Source organism: Manduca sexta, chromosome 26, assembly GCF_014839805.1.
Source record: "Manduca sexta isolate Smith_Timp_Sample1 chromosome 26, JHU_Msex_v1.0, whole genome shotgun sequence".
Taxonomy (NCBI): domain Eukaryota; kingdom Metazoa; phylum Arthropoda; class Insecta; order Lepidoptera; family Sphingidae; genus Manduca; species Manduca sexta.
The window spans coordinates 9,299,965-9,313,888 of NC_051140.1; the positions used below are offsets into that span (position 1 = coordinate 9,299,965).

At 31.7% G+C, this 13,924-nt stretch overlaps 3 protein-coding genes across 8 annotated transcripts in view; 2 read left to right on the top strand and 1 right to left on the bottom strand.

Annotated features, from left to right (window-relative positions):
• The window catches only part of LOC115447508 (kelch-like ECH-associated protein 1), a 42,069-nt gene extending 39,536 nt beyond the window's left edge, over positions 1–2,533 (top strand). For all 3 annotated transcript variants that reach the window (XM_030174607.2, XM_030174606.2, XM_030174609.2), the window contains one exon: positions 102–2,533. In XM_030174607.2, the coding sequence (XP_030030467.1) occupies positions 102–448 (347 nt within the window). In that variant the 3' untranslated portion in view covers positions 449–2,533. The remainder of the gene's footprint in view (positions 1–101) is intronic.
• LOC115447507 lies at positions 2,523–8,850 on the bottom strand. Of its 3 annotated transcripts, none has more exons than XM_030174604.2 (7): positions 8,601–8,850; positions 8,383–8,454; positions 7,751–7,869; positions 7,333–7,530; positions 6,447–6,662; positions 5,676–6,367; positions 2,523–5,588 (listed from the first exon to the last, which is right to left on the bottom strand). In XM_030174604.2, exons 1-7 carry the CDS (start codon positions 8,655–8,657, stop codon positions 3,772–3,774), a joined length of 3,171 nt encoding a protein of 1,056 aa, XP_030030464.1. In that variant the 5' UTR covers positions 8,658–8,850; the 3' UTR covers positions 2,523–3,771. The 3 variants fall into 3 exon arrangements, with proteins under 3 accessions (XP_030030464.1, XP_030030463.1, XP_030030465.1); XM_030174603.2 differs by having other exon boundaries at positions 7,751–7,881; XM_030174605.2 differs by having other exon boundaries at positions 5,400–5,588; positions 5,671–6,367; positions 7,751–7,881.
• A 2,422-nt stretch (positions 8,851–11,272) lies between these two features.
• Positions 11,273–13,924, top strand: part of LOC115447509 (dual specificity protein phosphatase Mpk3) — a 34,400-nt gene continuing 31,748 nt past the window's right edge. The window contains exon 1 of one of the 2 annotated variants that reach the window (XM_037443114.1): positions 11,273–11,905. In XM_037443114.1, coding sequence (XP_037299011.1) covers positions 11,539–11,905 — 367 coding nt within the window. In that variant the 5' untranslated portion in view covers positions 11,273–11,538. The remainder of the gene's footprint in view (positions 11,906–13,924) is intronic. The other variant, XM_030174610.2, reaches the window with a different exon arrangement.

Consider the following 13,924-nt stretch of genomic DNA (forward strand, 5'->3'; position numbering starts at 1 on the left):
TTCCTGCTCTCAATCCAAAGACCATGTCACCAATGTTAATAACAGCCTAAATGTTTTTTACGTCAAAAATTATAATTAAGAGCTACAAAATTGTTCGGCAGGCGGTTACGACGGCACGTCGTTCCTGGACATAGTGGAGGTGTACGATCCGGCGACGAACACGTGGTCGCAAGGCACGCCGCTGACGTCGGTGCGGTCGGGCCACGCGTCGGCGGTGTGCTACCAGCACGTGACGCCGGTGACGGAGCACTGCGACCAGCCGCCCGCCGTCATCAAGAAGCTCGGCAAGCGGCCCGCGGCGGTGCCGTCCGCGTCCACGTCGTTCTACTCGTCGGCGTCCACGCCGGCCGCGCCTGTCGCGTCGTCTTCGCGCGACGATATCCCCATGGCCAATAACATCATACGAACTTTATCCAACACTCAGAACTCTTCCAATGGCGGCGTATAGTTGTGACTGTTTGTACATAGTATGTGACTTGTTTTGGCTGTGTTGATACCGATCACTCGCAGTAGATATTATTCCCTCACTATTCCGGTGGCAGTGTACTTGGGCTGCGAAACCATTAAGTACGAAGGTTCCATGACCAGTTCGGAGTAAAAGTTTTTTTTTTGTTCGAAAAACACATGACGCTTTAGTTCAGATTCATGGAACACAAACTCGAGAAACCGAACTGAGTTAGTTGGGACATAGGGGTGATCTTATTATGTGAATGAATTAATAAAAACGTGATCAAATATTATGTAAGCCATATTCATACAGCTCTGGGAAGGAAAATACTACGGAATATTACTTAAATAAATAAATATATAGAGAAAAAATAACCAGATACTTTACACAAACTATCGCTCATTACTAAAAAAAAACGTTATTTTACTGCATAGAAAATTAATTAGAATCGTTTCTGCGCGATCTGTACCCGTAGCACGAATATCTGCGTAATAGTTCTCGTTAGTTGTAGGTCCATTTAAGTCTTTATAAGGGTATTTGAATCATTCAAGTAAATTTTTGTAATTATATTAGCAAGATTAATCGTAATGCGGTTTCCCGCTTCCCGATACCTCAGATAGTTTACAGAATTCATTTGAATTTGTCTGTGTACCGTCGATGTACTAACTTGTTTCGGTATGGTTTAAGTTTTGCTGACATTTACAACAATAATGTATAAAAGAATTACTAACGTATTATTCATTCATTTCTTAAGCGAGGTTTAGATTAGCAAGAAATCTTGCAGACATCAATGCAAGCTCACTTCTGAAATTTATTTAACTTGCAGTTTTTTCCGCAACAACATTTGACAATTTGGAGTGAGAACTTGTAGTTTATTTTGCTTGGAAAAAAAAGTTGTAACTTGCTGAACAAGTAAAGATATCGTTATCTGTATTATCCTTTGGTTATTCGTTATATATAGAACCAGCATCAGAGACCGTAGTGTCAAGTCATAAGCTGATAGTATTACCGCTGTCTATTTTACCACCAAGTAGAAGTATGTATCACTTATTATGTTCCTATTTGGCGGCATCGGGATGACGAGCGCAGTGACATGCCACACACCGCTTTGTCCGTGCAAAGTTTGTTATGTTCAAACGTTGATATGTCTACAGTCACTTGTGGCGTTAAAATCCAGCTTGAGCATTCGTTACATTAGATACAGAAAATTTGAAAAAATAATTTGTTTGCCATTTTTTATTATAAAAAAAAGTTGCAAGCATAAAATGTTCGTCGTGTAATGTAAACAGCTTGAAATGAACTTGCTAGTCTAAACTTTATATTTAGCAATATTGTTTCCACTTCCCAGGGAAAAAGAACTTTGTGAATATTTAAAGTCTTTCATAATAGGAACGATGGCTAAGATCATGGCGTTTAAACATGAAGTAATTGTAATACATGGTTTTTGTAAAGAATTTGAATACAAGAATAAGGGACGCCTTATCAGAGTATTGGAATTCCTCTGAATAAATCGAAAATTTGGAATCAAAAAGTCAGTGGTCATAAGACTCGTTTTATTTTCTTACCTATCATGTCTAGATTTCAATATAAAATAAGTACTTAATCAATTAAATCAATGTAAGATTTTCCGATGAAAATTATTATCTTTGTCATAAATTACAATTTTATTATAAAACACTTCGAATGTATTAAAATTCCTGAAATAGAAAAAATAAAAATTATCGTTATTGTGTTTTCATAAATTGGAAAAAGTGAAATTTATGAAGACACGCTCTGCGACTTTCTTAGTCATTTTATATTACTACTGCCAGATTTTTGTAAATATATATCTTGGAGTCATGCGCCATATGCAATTTTAGATTTGTTTATAGAGTTATGATGTATAATGCTGATGTGGTTTTGTATGTTTATTTAAGTGTTGTGTAATAAAACATTTATCGTGTACAAATGGCCATTTCGTAATGCGTAAAATAAACGAATAATATTCCTTTGTTGTATAGTGTAAGTCGGTAATGTTACATACAATAATGTAAATATAATATAGGAATAATTATAAGGAAAATAAAGACTGTTATGGGTATTTAATATGTATTTTAATTAAACATAAAAATCAAATATCCTGATAATGACGATGTTTGCCGCGTGCAAAAACTATAGTACATATTATGTACAAATCGTAAGACATTCTTAAAACAAAAAATAATACTCCAGGACGATTAAAGCAACATGTGCGTCAAATATTACTTAATTAAAAAAAATCATCTTTAAATTTATACAATCTTTAAGTGCTAATAGTTTGTTGCCAGTTATGAAAAAATAATAAATACGAAATTCACTTCTAATGACAGATTCTGTTTTGCAGTCACCTACCATTTTGAAACAGGTAGGCAGATACGATTGCAATTTTAGGACTCCGTATTTACGTCATCGATGTAGTCTCTTAAGTTACAGTTTGTGGTAGAAACACTACTCAAATATTTTTTTTTACTTTAATAATAAAAATCTATTTAAACACATCACTCACGTTCATTGTGTAAATAGAGATGCTGAAGTAAATCATATCATTGTCTTTTTCAATTTCTTCAGTTATAATTACACATCCAAACTTATAATAACGAAGGTAATTGTTTCGCCCGAATCAACCGATTTTATTGGAATTTATTAAAATTATTACAGGGAAAAGTAATTACCAGTTGGGTAATAGCACTTACTACATTGCTTTGTAGGCTTATAAGTAGTGCTCAAACTGTACAATGTCCATGGGTTTTCATACTTCCAACACATAAAATTCAGTACCATATGCCATATCTATAAAGTATATTATCGTCAATCTTACTGTCCATGATCGAGTCCTTGAATCATAATTTGATATAATAATGTTTTTTTGTATGTGTTGTTGAATATAGAGAAACTGATACATATGTCTATATAGAGGCAAGTTACTGTATCCGCTTTAATGCATATTCTGTGTTTAATTTTTCTTCTTTTATGCCAAAGGTTACAAACAAGATAGACAAGAAAAACCAAAAGAATTCATGAAACTTTGGACATCTTTTTACACAACTTGTATAAATTAAAAAATACATCATATTTAACTAAGAGGTGGTATCATAACACTAACTAAAAAAATATGGCTCCACATTTTCATTAACGAAAAATTTACATAAAAACAGACAGACAAACATAGACGTTTTTTCTTAAAATTTTTTGGCCTTAGGTAGTTTTTACAATTAACATAAAACTGAGTATTGTCAATCAAGTATAGATTTTTTGCACAAGATATGTAAAAGAAAACAATATCATATTTAATAAACATCTAATAATTACTTTGCAGTCTTAACTATCCTTCTTCTTCTTTTTACAAATATTCTTACATCAGGTAAGTCCTCATTTGTTGGCTCTATTTTATTGTTTTTGTTGGATACCAAGGTATCCGCACAATCAGTATTTGTTAAGGTACTGTTTGAAACACAAGTTAACTCTGGTAGTTTGGAGTCTATTTGGTGCACATGTTTATAGGGTGTGGATGTTGCCAGAGCTTTAATAAGTACATTTTGGGTTTTATGTGTCACAGCGTCTTGGTCTTGTTCAATATCATCTGAAAGTAGTTCTTCAGCATTCACAAGTGATTCTGCTCTTGATTCTGTATTAATTTCATCAGGTTGTATTCCTGATGAAATGATTATGGTTGCCACAACATCATTTTCCTTATTAACAGTCTGTAATTTTGTATTATCATGGATAGCATTAGTTATTGATTCGTTTGATATTCTTGTATCATAGTGTTTCAGTTTTGGAGGACCTTTGCAAAAGTTGTCAAGATGTAAGTCTACACGTATTTTATCATCATTTTCTGCACTAGTTTTCTCTTCCCCAATACTTTTTGATTTTGATGTGTTAACTTGTACGTTTTGTTCTAGGTCTGTTGCATCTAGAGCATCTTCAAATATTGGCACGTAAATGGCTGTATTCTGGGATGAATTTGGTGCATGTGGTGCTGGAATGCCTAAATCAGCAGGTGTTATCAGACTATTGCTGTCACCAAAGAGTTCATTAAATTTTGATGTAGCTTCTTTTGATTTCTCTTTTTTATCTTTCTTCAGCTTGGGTTTCTTTTCAACAGTCTCTATAGTATGTTCTGAATCTTTGTGTTTGTGTATCTTCTTTTTACTTTTCTGTTTCTTACTGCATTCAGTATGATCTTCCACATTGTCACAATATTGTGGCAATTTTGCTTCTTGAAGTTTATTATCTTTATTACAAGGTTCATTTTCTGAGAGCTTATCTGTATTATTCTGATTTATATGCTCTTTTTCAAGAACAGAAATTGTTGAATTATCTTGGAGGTTACCATTATTTTTTTCAATGGTATTATCATTTAACACTTTCTGCAATTCTGTATTATCACAAGTCTCGTCGCTTAATTCTAAATCACCCTCAACTATTTCTCTAGTTGAAAGTACTCTCCGACTATCATCTAAACTATTTTTGAAATCGCAAGTTTTGTGGCCATTTTTAAAATCATTAGCCATAATTAGGCCATACTTTTCTATATTTTCCAGTGGCAATCTACTGCTATCGCTTGGAGAATATTGTTGATCATTATTATCAATATTATTGCCACTTGGATATGAAGTATCAATAACTTCCAAAGATTTTTCTTTAATAACTGTGTCTGCTTTGAACTCCTGGTGACTTTTTTTTATTTTAGGAATAATACAATTAGCAATACTTCCGTGTATTGGTTTTTCTATACTTAATTTATCTTTTTCCATACAATTAGGTTTGTCAATTACATTTTCACGATAATCTTCAGTTTGATTATCTTTTGTCATATGCTCATTTTGAATGGGTTGCACATCAGTACTTACCTCTTCTGAATTTATTTGCGACATGATTTGTGCCTCATCAATATCCGTGTACAAATCTTTAATTAACTGTTCATCCATTGGTGGCTGAGTTAAGGCACAAGGCATAGTCACTGTTGGTAAATTCCATTTTATCTTGTCAACTGGTTTCAAATCAACATTTCTCCCAACTATTGTGGATAATCTTTCTAAGCCATTGTCATTACTTAATATATACTTACTTGTTGCTAACCTAGGATCGTCCAGTGGAGTTTCTGCAGTATCCATAATTACTGAAAAATTAAAACAAAAATGAATATTTGTCTTACAAAAAGATTATTTAGAATTTATTTTGTTACTAAATTTTATTATTACCTTACCCTTAGGCTCAGAGGGTTTTTCATTGTATATGTGATCAGGAGACTTGCACGATGTGTATTGCTCCTCTAACCTTTCAAATGTTTCAGTAAGTTCTTGGTGTTCCACTATTTCCTTACCATTCCACATCACATCTTCTTTCTCCCTGACATAATAAGAAGGTTTTGGCTTTTTTGCATACGGCTCTTCATATTCATATGGTATTTTATGTTTGGCAACATATCTCTCAGGGCTATGCATGTGTCTATCAGTGTCATTATAATTATTTTTATCGTGATATGTCCGATACTCTTTGTATGAATTATGGTGAAATCTATCAGGACTTTCTCGGGTTCTAATTCTATTAAAATCCAGTTTGTGGCAATTTTCCTCATAGTAATCTCTTGAAGGCTTATTATTATATCTGTCAGGACTATATCTTTTGTGTTTTTGAAAGGTGTCATATTTATCTCTGATTCTGTGCTTGTAATTGTCATGTTTATAATTTCTGCCTCTGTATATGTCTCTTGAAGGCTTATGGTAACCCAAGATCCTCTCATCCCTACAAGATGATCCTGATGATTTGCTACTGTGTCTATCATTATCAAATTTTAAAAATGATCTTCTGTCTTCTTTATTCTTTATAAAGTCATCTGGTTGTGAATCCCTATTTATCCTGTCGTTTTCACTGAAACCCACTTGTTCCCCTTCAACACTAAAGTAAAACAAGTAATTAATTGCAGACAATATATGAAACATAATAACAAAATAACAAGAATATAAAATAATATTACCTTGTGGCTGGTATAGATTTGCGGCGATTTTTTATATCCATAGGCTTAAATTGTACAGGGTTAGGATTATTTTCATATGTTATATTTTCCTTAATGTGACTATTCACATAATTGCCAGAATCTGTATGTGTTTCCACTCTAAACTTTTTCGGTTTATGTATTGTGTTTTCTATAGTATCTTTTTCATCACTTGGAAGTATTGGATTCTGTTCTGATCTAAAAATGAAATTATTTTTTATTGGTACCATATTATTATATTACCTTTAAGCCTGCAGCTCTGCTCATGTCTGAAAGAAGGAGTCTGTCAGCATAGGATCCTAACCAAAGTTTTGAAGTTAATTGAAAATTTATTTTTTTACATGGTGATTACTTTTTTCTGATATATGATGACAAAATATATAATCTGCTCCCAATTATACTCAGAACATGTAAACAATATGAAAATCTGACTAATGGTTTATAAATGTGCCCAAAGATGCAAACATAAAAACAGAAAGAAAACAATTGTCACTGGTTTGTGTTCTATTACTCTTTAGTCACCATTTTCCTTATTTTCCAATATACAGACATACCAGACTCTGGTGTTTTGTTATATGTATGAAAGATATTGTGCCCTAATGCCATCTAAATTTAGCTCAAGTTACCAAGACACAGGCTAGTACACATAAGAGAGTACAATTGATCTTGGTCTAATTATCTTAGACCCAACAAACAAATTCATTCTTGATTAATGTTAAAAATCATCAGTATTGTTACAAATATTCCTGGAAATGATATTTTAATGAATTTTCAACTTATGTATATTAGTTATGTGATCCAATCTAACCTCCCTTATTTTCAAGTGTTTATGATTGCTCATTACATATAATGTAACAATTGCAAGTACCTTTTATTTCCAAAATCAGATTCATTATTTTGGTCATATTGCATTTTATCTTCTTTGGCTTCCTGGTATTTTTTCTTTTTCACAGATCCATCATCCTTGTGTCTATTGATTGTTTTAGTATAACTAGGCATATTTTTCCTCATATGTAAAACACTTTTGTTACCATTTTTAAGTGCTGTAAGGACCAACATATCTTTTCTGTGGATAAAGTAGGAATCAGTTTTATTGACAAGCTCATTAAACAACCAAATTAATAGAAAAAGGTTATGAACAAATCCAGAAAAAAGTTAGCAAAAAAAAAACATATTATAACCTGAGTTTTTGGGCAGAGATGTTCAACTTGTATGTGTTATACTTTTTATTCATGGAGAATATGAAAAACAATTAAAAGGGATTTACACAAAACATTGACACTCACTCCATATTAATGTTGGTTATAATCTGTGTTTTCCTTTCTATCTCCGACCTGGCCGTCTTCAGCAATGATGAGTAGTTGTGCTCAAGTTTCTTGAACTCCGATGACAACAAGTCAAAATCCTGCAAAATATTCTACAATCTCACTCCGTATCTGCCCACTGTTAAATTCTTGTGGCATATAATGTTATATTGAATATCATATTTAAGAAACTATAAAACTAAAACTAATAAATATATATAACTAATAAACTTCATATAAATTATTTCTTCAGACTTTTCAAGTATTTAAAATAACAAATAATTGCTAACATTTAGTTTTTCTTTCCATACAAAGTTGATCATAATGCAATACAAGTAAATAATTCAATTTACAAATTTGTCGACCAAACAAGTTGATATAAAGCAGCATTGTGTAATCTGTGATTTTTATTTGTGTACTTATCATTTTTATAATTAGGTACTTCCTCCGTACTTTAGAGATTATTTTGCATCAGCTATGATTTATAATATACTCATTTGTTTTCTGCCTGTTGATATCATATTAACAAAATATATGTGGTATATGTGGTATATGCGTAAAAGGATCTATGTCAAAAACATTACTCTACCGAGAACGAGCAATCTAGCGCTTACATTTTGTAGCTTCTCCATCGCACCAGCATAATCTTCAAGCTTCTTTTTAAGTTGCATATTTTCGCTCTTCAACTTAAAAAAAACAAAACACGTTTACGTATGGATTCTGTCTATGTTATTGTTTGATAATAATCGAATATAAAAGCAAGAATACTAGAAAAAAAATAACAATGTATTGATAGTTGACAGAACGTTTTGGCGCTAAATTGTACTAGTACCTCTACTAGAGCATTCACTTCATTATAGTTTTCTAGATTTCCATATAAATCTTCCATTGTAAAAATAATTATCCACGTAGCCTTAATTCCAGTTTAGACCTATTATTGTCGATAGACATTACACTCGTTACTGTTCACGCACCAATAGCACAAATCAAGTTTAAAAATTATTATTCATATCAATGAATGCGTCGATCACAGAAGAGCGAAGACTGTTGACACTTGACAGAGGTTCGCAAGTGACTTTTTTTTTATTTATTCATAGCCATGGATACATGCCCTTCAGCCGGAAACTTAAGAATTGACATTTTATCAGTGTTTCCACTTACAATTTTGGCTTTTCCTTTATTTCTTTTAGAATCATCAAACCAGTCGTCAACATAAAATATGTACAAAATGAGCCATTATTGTGATCATATACCATCACGGTTTCTTATTGTGATGGTTGCACTAGACCCAGGACAGCATTGAAAAGGCATGTACAATAATTGTACTCTTCTAATACTATAATGTGCTTTGATTGTCGGAATCGACCATAAGTTAAATTATGATAGAATAAAATTAATCGCATAATAATGTTTAATATGGCAGCAACCAAAAGCAATAACTATTAAACTAAGTAGGTATGTTGTTCGGTGTTTCTAGAAAAATATAGTGATGTGCCAACTCGGGATAAACACAACTCGAGCTAACTCGAGTTGAAATTCACGTAATTCAAGTTCAACTCGAGTTAAGTAATTCGAGTTAACTGGGTAAAATTAAACTGAGTAATGATTTGTTTTGGTTTATTTTACAAATGTAATGGCTCACCAATAAAAAAGGAATTTATTTATTCATCAAGTATTTATGTTTTATGTAATTATGATTAAATCTTCGTAACATAAATAATGTAAGCATTTAAACTCGAGATAAAGAAAATTCAACTCGAGTTGACTCGATCTAAACCCAACTCGAGTTAACTCGAGTTAGTAACTCGAGTTGACACATCTATAGAAAAATATTTATATGAAAAGTGCCCACATACTAATTATTTTCTGCTTCATCCTGTCAACTAACAGAATTGCTTATTTTTTAATCGCCGTACCTTTTATTCCATAGCGTAATCCTCTTGTTAGTATTATTAAAACTTTACATAGTACATATTTTTTTTGATATTAGTGTTTTAAGTATGTAATATTACGAGAGTAAAACACACTTACAATAAAGTTAAACTGTGTCATATTGCCAAAATATTTTTTTATCTACCATATAAGCCGTGGAAAATGACATCATTTTTCTACCTATGTCGCTTATTTGTCTTACCGTAACAAAAAGTGCGAATTTCTAATACGTATAATTATTAGTAGGTATCTAAAATTATTAAACAGGCAATAAAAAAATTGTCCCTTTTAATGAAACTACAAAACTAAAGAGATAAATTATAAATATTTGTTTCCTACGTTTATCTCAATCCTATCAGTTTTACCCTAACATAATGCGGAACCTCTAAAAGTGGAAACACAGTTCTTTGTCCTATTTTTTAGAGATGTAAATATCGATATGATATCTTATGGGTATCTCATCATTTCGACAAACCTCAAATTATGTATAAATGATTATATTATGTATAAATGACATTCAGTTTCTCTTAAATGAACAAGCAAGTTGTTTTATACAATTTTATGTCTTAGAACGATTAATTTACATTCATGGGAAATAAGATTGAATAGTTTTGACTACAAATTGATTGATTTCATTCTAAACATTAAAGCCATGACTTAAAACAATTGAAGCAAGCATCCGTTTTTTAGATTCTGAATTTAGGTCCGTTTCCGTAAATTTAATCAATGGTAAAATCCTAAAAATTTTGTTACATTCAATTTTATTCCAAATGCTCATAAACCTCTTACGTACTGTGGTAAAAAAAAACTCTTGACTTATACAAAATTAAGATGCTTTGCTTTGAAAAAGGGATAAATCCTTCAAAGTTAAAATACTGGATAATAATTATTATGTATTTATTACCAAATATTGCATATAATAATTTTGCGTCTATTAATTTATTTTTAATGCATCGATATCAATCGATATAAAATATATTTTTATAGCTTTGGTATTTATTTAAAACATTCAACTACATTTAATTCGCGAATTAAACCAGTTGAAAATTCGTCTCAGTATAATAGTCCATGTACTTTTCTTGGAGAATGTGGCAAATTTCACCTAAATCCGTTCAGTGGCTCTACGATCTAATAAACATAAAGTGTTGATTGTTGATAATTTTAAGAATATGGAATGAAACATTGATATAATATCGAATGTACTCATTACATTAAAAAGGCAAGCTGTCCACAGTGTAACGGTCGCAAGAACTGTTCATCTAAGTATAACAAGACAAATCGATACTCCACCACTTCATGAAATGCCGAGTCGAGTAAGAGTTCAATCTATCTTTACACAATCAAATTCATCATAACATAATTTGGTGAGCCTGTAAGATGATTGAATATTTTAATATAGCCTGTTAGACTTAGTCTTGCTTACTACGCTTTAAATTTTTGTAACATTAAGAGCTGTAGCATTATTCTTTCAAAACGATTCATAAAACGGTAAAACTAATATCGATAAACTCGTTTTACATATCGATAATGGATATTTTTACATCCTTAGTCTATTATTCGTTGCTACTTGCTAGTTGCTGGCTGCTGTACAGTGCATTTTGTTCAACTGTCTGGCTATTCGCTCGGTCGTTGTGGACGTTAAAATTGTTGTAGTGTTTTTTAAATGGCCTTCGTTAGATTTTAATTGTTTATTATAATATAGTCCTTAAATACTTAATGTTACCAATTATGTTGATGTGTATAAACGGGTCAGTTGTCTTGGTTTTCGTGCAATAGTGCAACAGGCGATCGAAAGTGGTAAGGGATCCCTGTAAACACAAGGGAACTTCAACGATAAGATGCCTACAGATTCAGAGTGCGAGTGCGACATGGTGTCGAAGGAATGGTTGCTGGCTAAGTTACGTTCAGACGAAAGAGACACTGTGTTAATAGATTGTCGGGGCTCCAATGAGTATACTATGTCTCATATCCGTTCTGCAGTAAATTTTTCCATACCAAGTATAATGCTGCGACGTTTAGCCGCTGGAAAGATTGAGCTGGCATCGACTGTCCAGTGTAAGGAGCTAAAGGCACGGATAACTCATTGTCGGACCCGAGGTATCTTCGTGTTGTACGGTGATGGGCCTCCTAGAGACCCTGACTCTGTCCACGGGATCCTGCTGAAGAGACTCAAACAGGACGGCGTCCAGGTCGTCTGTCTCGAAGGTAATTCTTTTTTTTTATTAAACACAAAATTTATTTACATGTTACTATAATTTTAATTTTTCCTTATATAAATAAATATTTTTTCTAAAAATAAAAGAAGCAACAAACGATTTCACACAAAAAAGATTTATCAATAATTGATTTGACACAGAAAAATAAAATATTCTAATTTAAAAAAATGTGTTCAATAGATTTTTTTATGTTTATTTATAAATGAAATGCTTATAAATTGTTCTCTATGTATCTGAAACTAAAAAATCTATTAAAATATTCATAACAAGTAGATATGTACTACTCTTGCTCTAAAAGATTCTTTTTTCAAATATTAACTACAAAATATTGAAAATATTTATTTCAACTCTATTTGTATTTAGTTTAAGATTTATTATAAATTTGGCATTACTACATGATGATTATATCTAGCCAGCATTTAATTATGTAAATTTTCTATCTGGTTTAAATATTTAAGTTTTTATTATAAGTATTAAAGTAATTTGTCCTACTTGGTCTTCTTTAAATTTTGTTGATCATGAGATATTTAAAATTTGAACAATCATCAACAATCATAGTATAGTTTGAGCCCCAAAGATATTGAGAGAGGATCACAAAATCCCTATTTTTAGAGAAGGTTATTGGAAAATATCTTTTAATAATTATAAGGAATAGAATTGGTCTGTATTATCTATTATATATTATTATAAGACAAATGTATAATGGAATATTGTATATTGAATTGAATTTCATTATAATTTATTTAGTTGTGTACAAAATGTATTCAGTTAATGGAAATGTAAAACTATTTTTCTTACACTTCATGTTTTATATCCACCAATAAATAAAGATATAGTATAACATATAGTTAAATTACATATTATTTATCCTAATTCATATTGTCATACAGCAACAATTTTAAAACAATATAAATAAATATTACAATACAAAACTGTACTTTGTCTAAGTTTGTGGAATTAAAACCCAACAAGTATGCATAAAAACATACCCAGTCATACAATATTGTAGTACCATATACTTGATTCTAAAATTCTATCTTGTTACAAAACTTATAAAACCACTGCAGCGATCCACAGCATTAATCTTTACATCAAAGGCATTTATTTAAAAAAGTCAGATATTTACATTTGAATATTTCCTAGAGAAGCAAGTATCTGGGATAAATATTAAATAGTACCCTGTGTTAATCTGGGACATGATCAATCTGTATCAGGTTTCTCAAATTTCTTCCAAAACTTTTTAGCGGTTTCTGCATTTAGTTGTAACAAACATTGAAACATTCACATTTATAATCAGTGATACCCAACCCCCGAGCTTTGAGCCCTTTTTGGCCCATACCTACATTTAATTAAACAGACATCCAAAAGTTCGCGTTGCCTTAAAGGGCCCCCAACAAATTTCGAGGTAGAGACGCTCTTTAGTCTATGGCAAGGTCCACCGCTGTTTATATTAAAAACAGAAATATTACAATTTATTGATTTTAATTCTTGTGGAATTAGCATTTTGACTTATCCATAGAGATAATTACATGATAATGATAATGTTCCCAGACGGTCCTAGTATTTTGATATATTATAATCCAAATTAAATATTCTTCCCCAGAGCATCCAAGTTGTTTAACGCGTAATCCATAGGTACATAGAGGTGAGCGCAGTATGTAATCAATAACTAGATTGGCTTAAAACTTGTACATCATGGTTGTTGGCATCCAAACACGCTGCGAATAAAGCATCGTTTATAATGAATAGTTACATGATATTCCCACGAATGTGTTCATTCAGTAAATGATTACCTAAGAGATATATGCGTAATACCGGTTGCGGCGCGCCGTTCGTCTCGTCTCAGAACGAGCAACGAGCCATTGACAAAAAACATTAACATAATAGGTAACTAAGTAATTCGAAAGCTAATTATGTCGGCAGGATTATTATTGAGTTTTTTAGTTCACTTCCTCTTGCCATAAAGAAACGAAGGGGGCCAGGTTGGGAGCCGAACTGGAACACCTAA

Coding starts and splice junctions, on each gene's coding strand:
- LOC115447507 (XM_030174603.2), bottom strand. CDS start 8,657: ATGGAAGATTTATATGGAAATCTAGAAAACTATAATGAAGTGAATGCT. Junction 6,663..7,332: donor TCTGATTTTGGAAATAAAAG/GTACTTGCAATT, acceptor TTTCATTTTTAG/ATCAGAACAGAATCCAATAC. Junction 6,368..6,446: donor AAATCTATACCAGCCACAAG/GTAATATTATTT, acceptor GTTTTACTTTAG/TGTTGAAGGGGAACAAGTGG.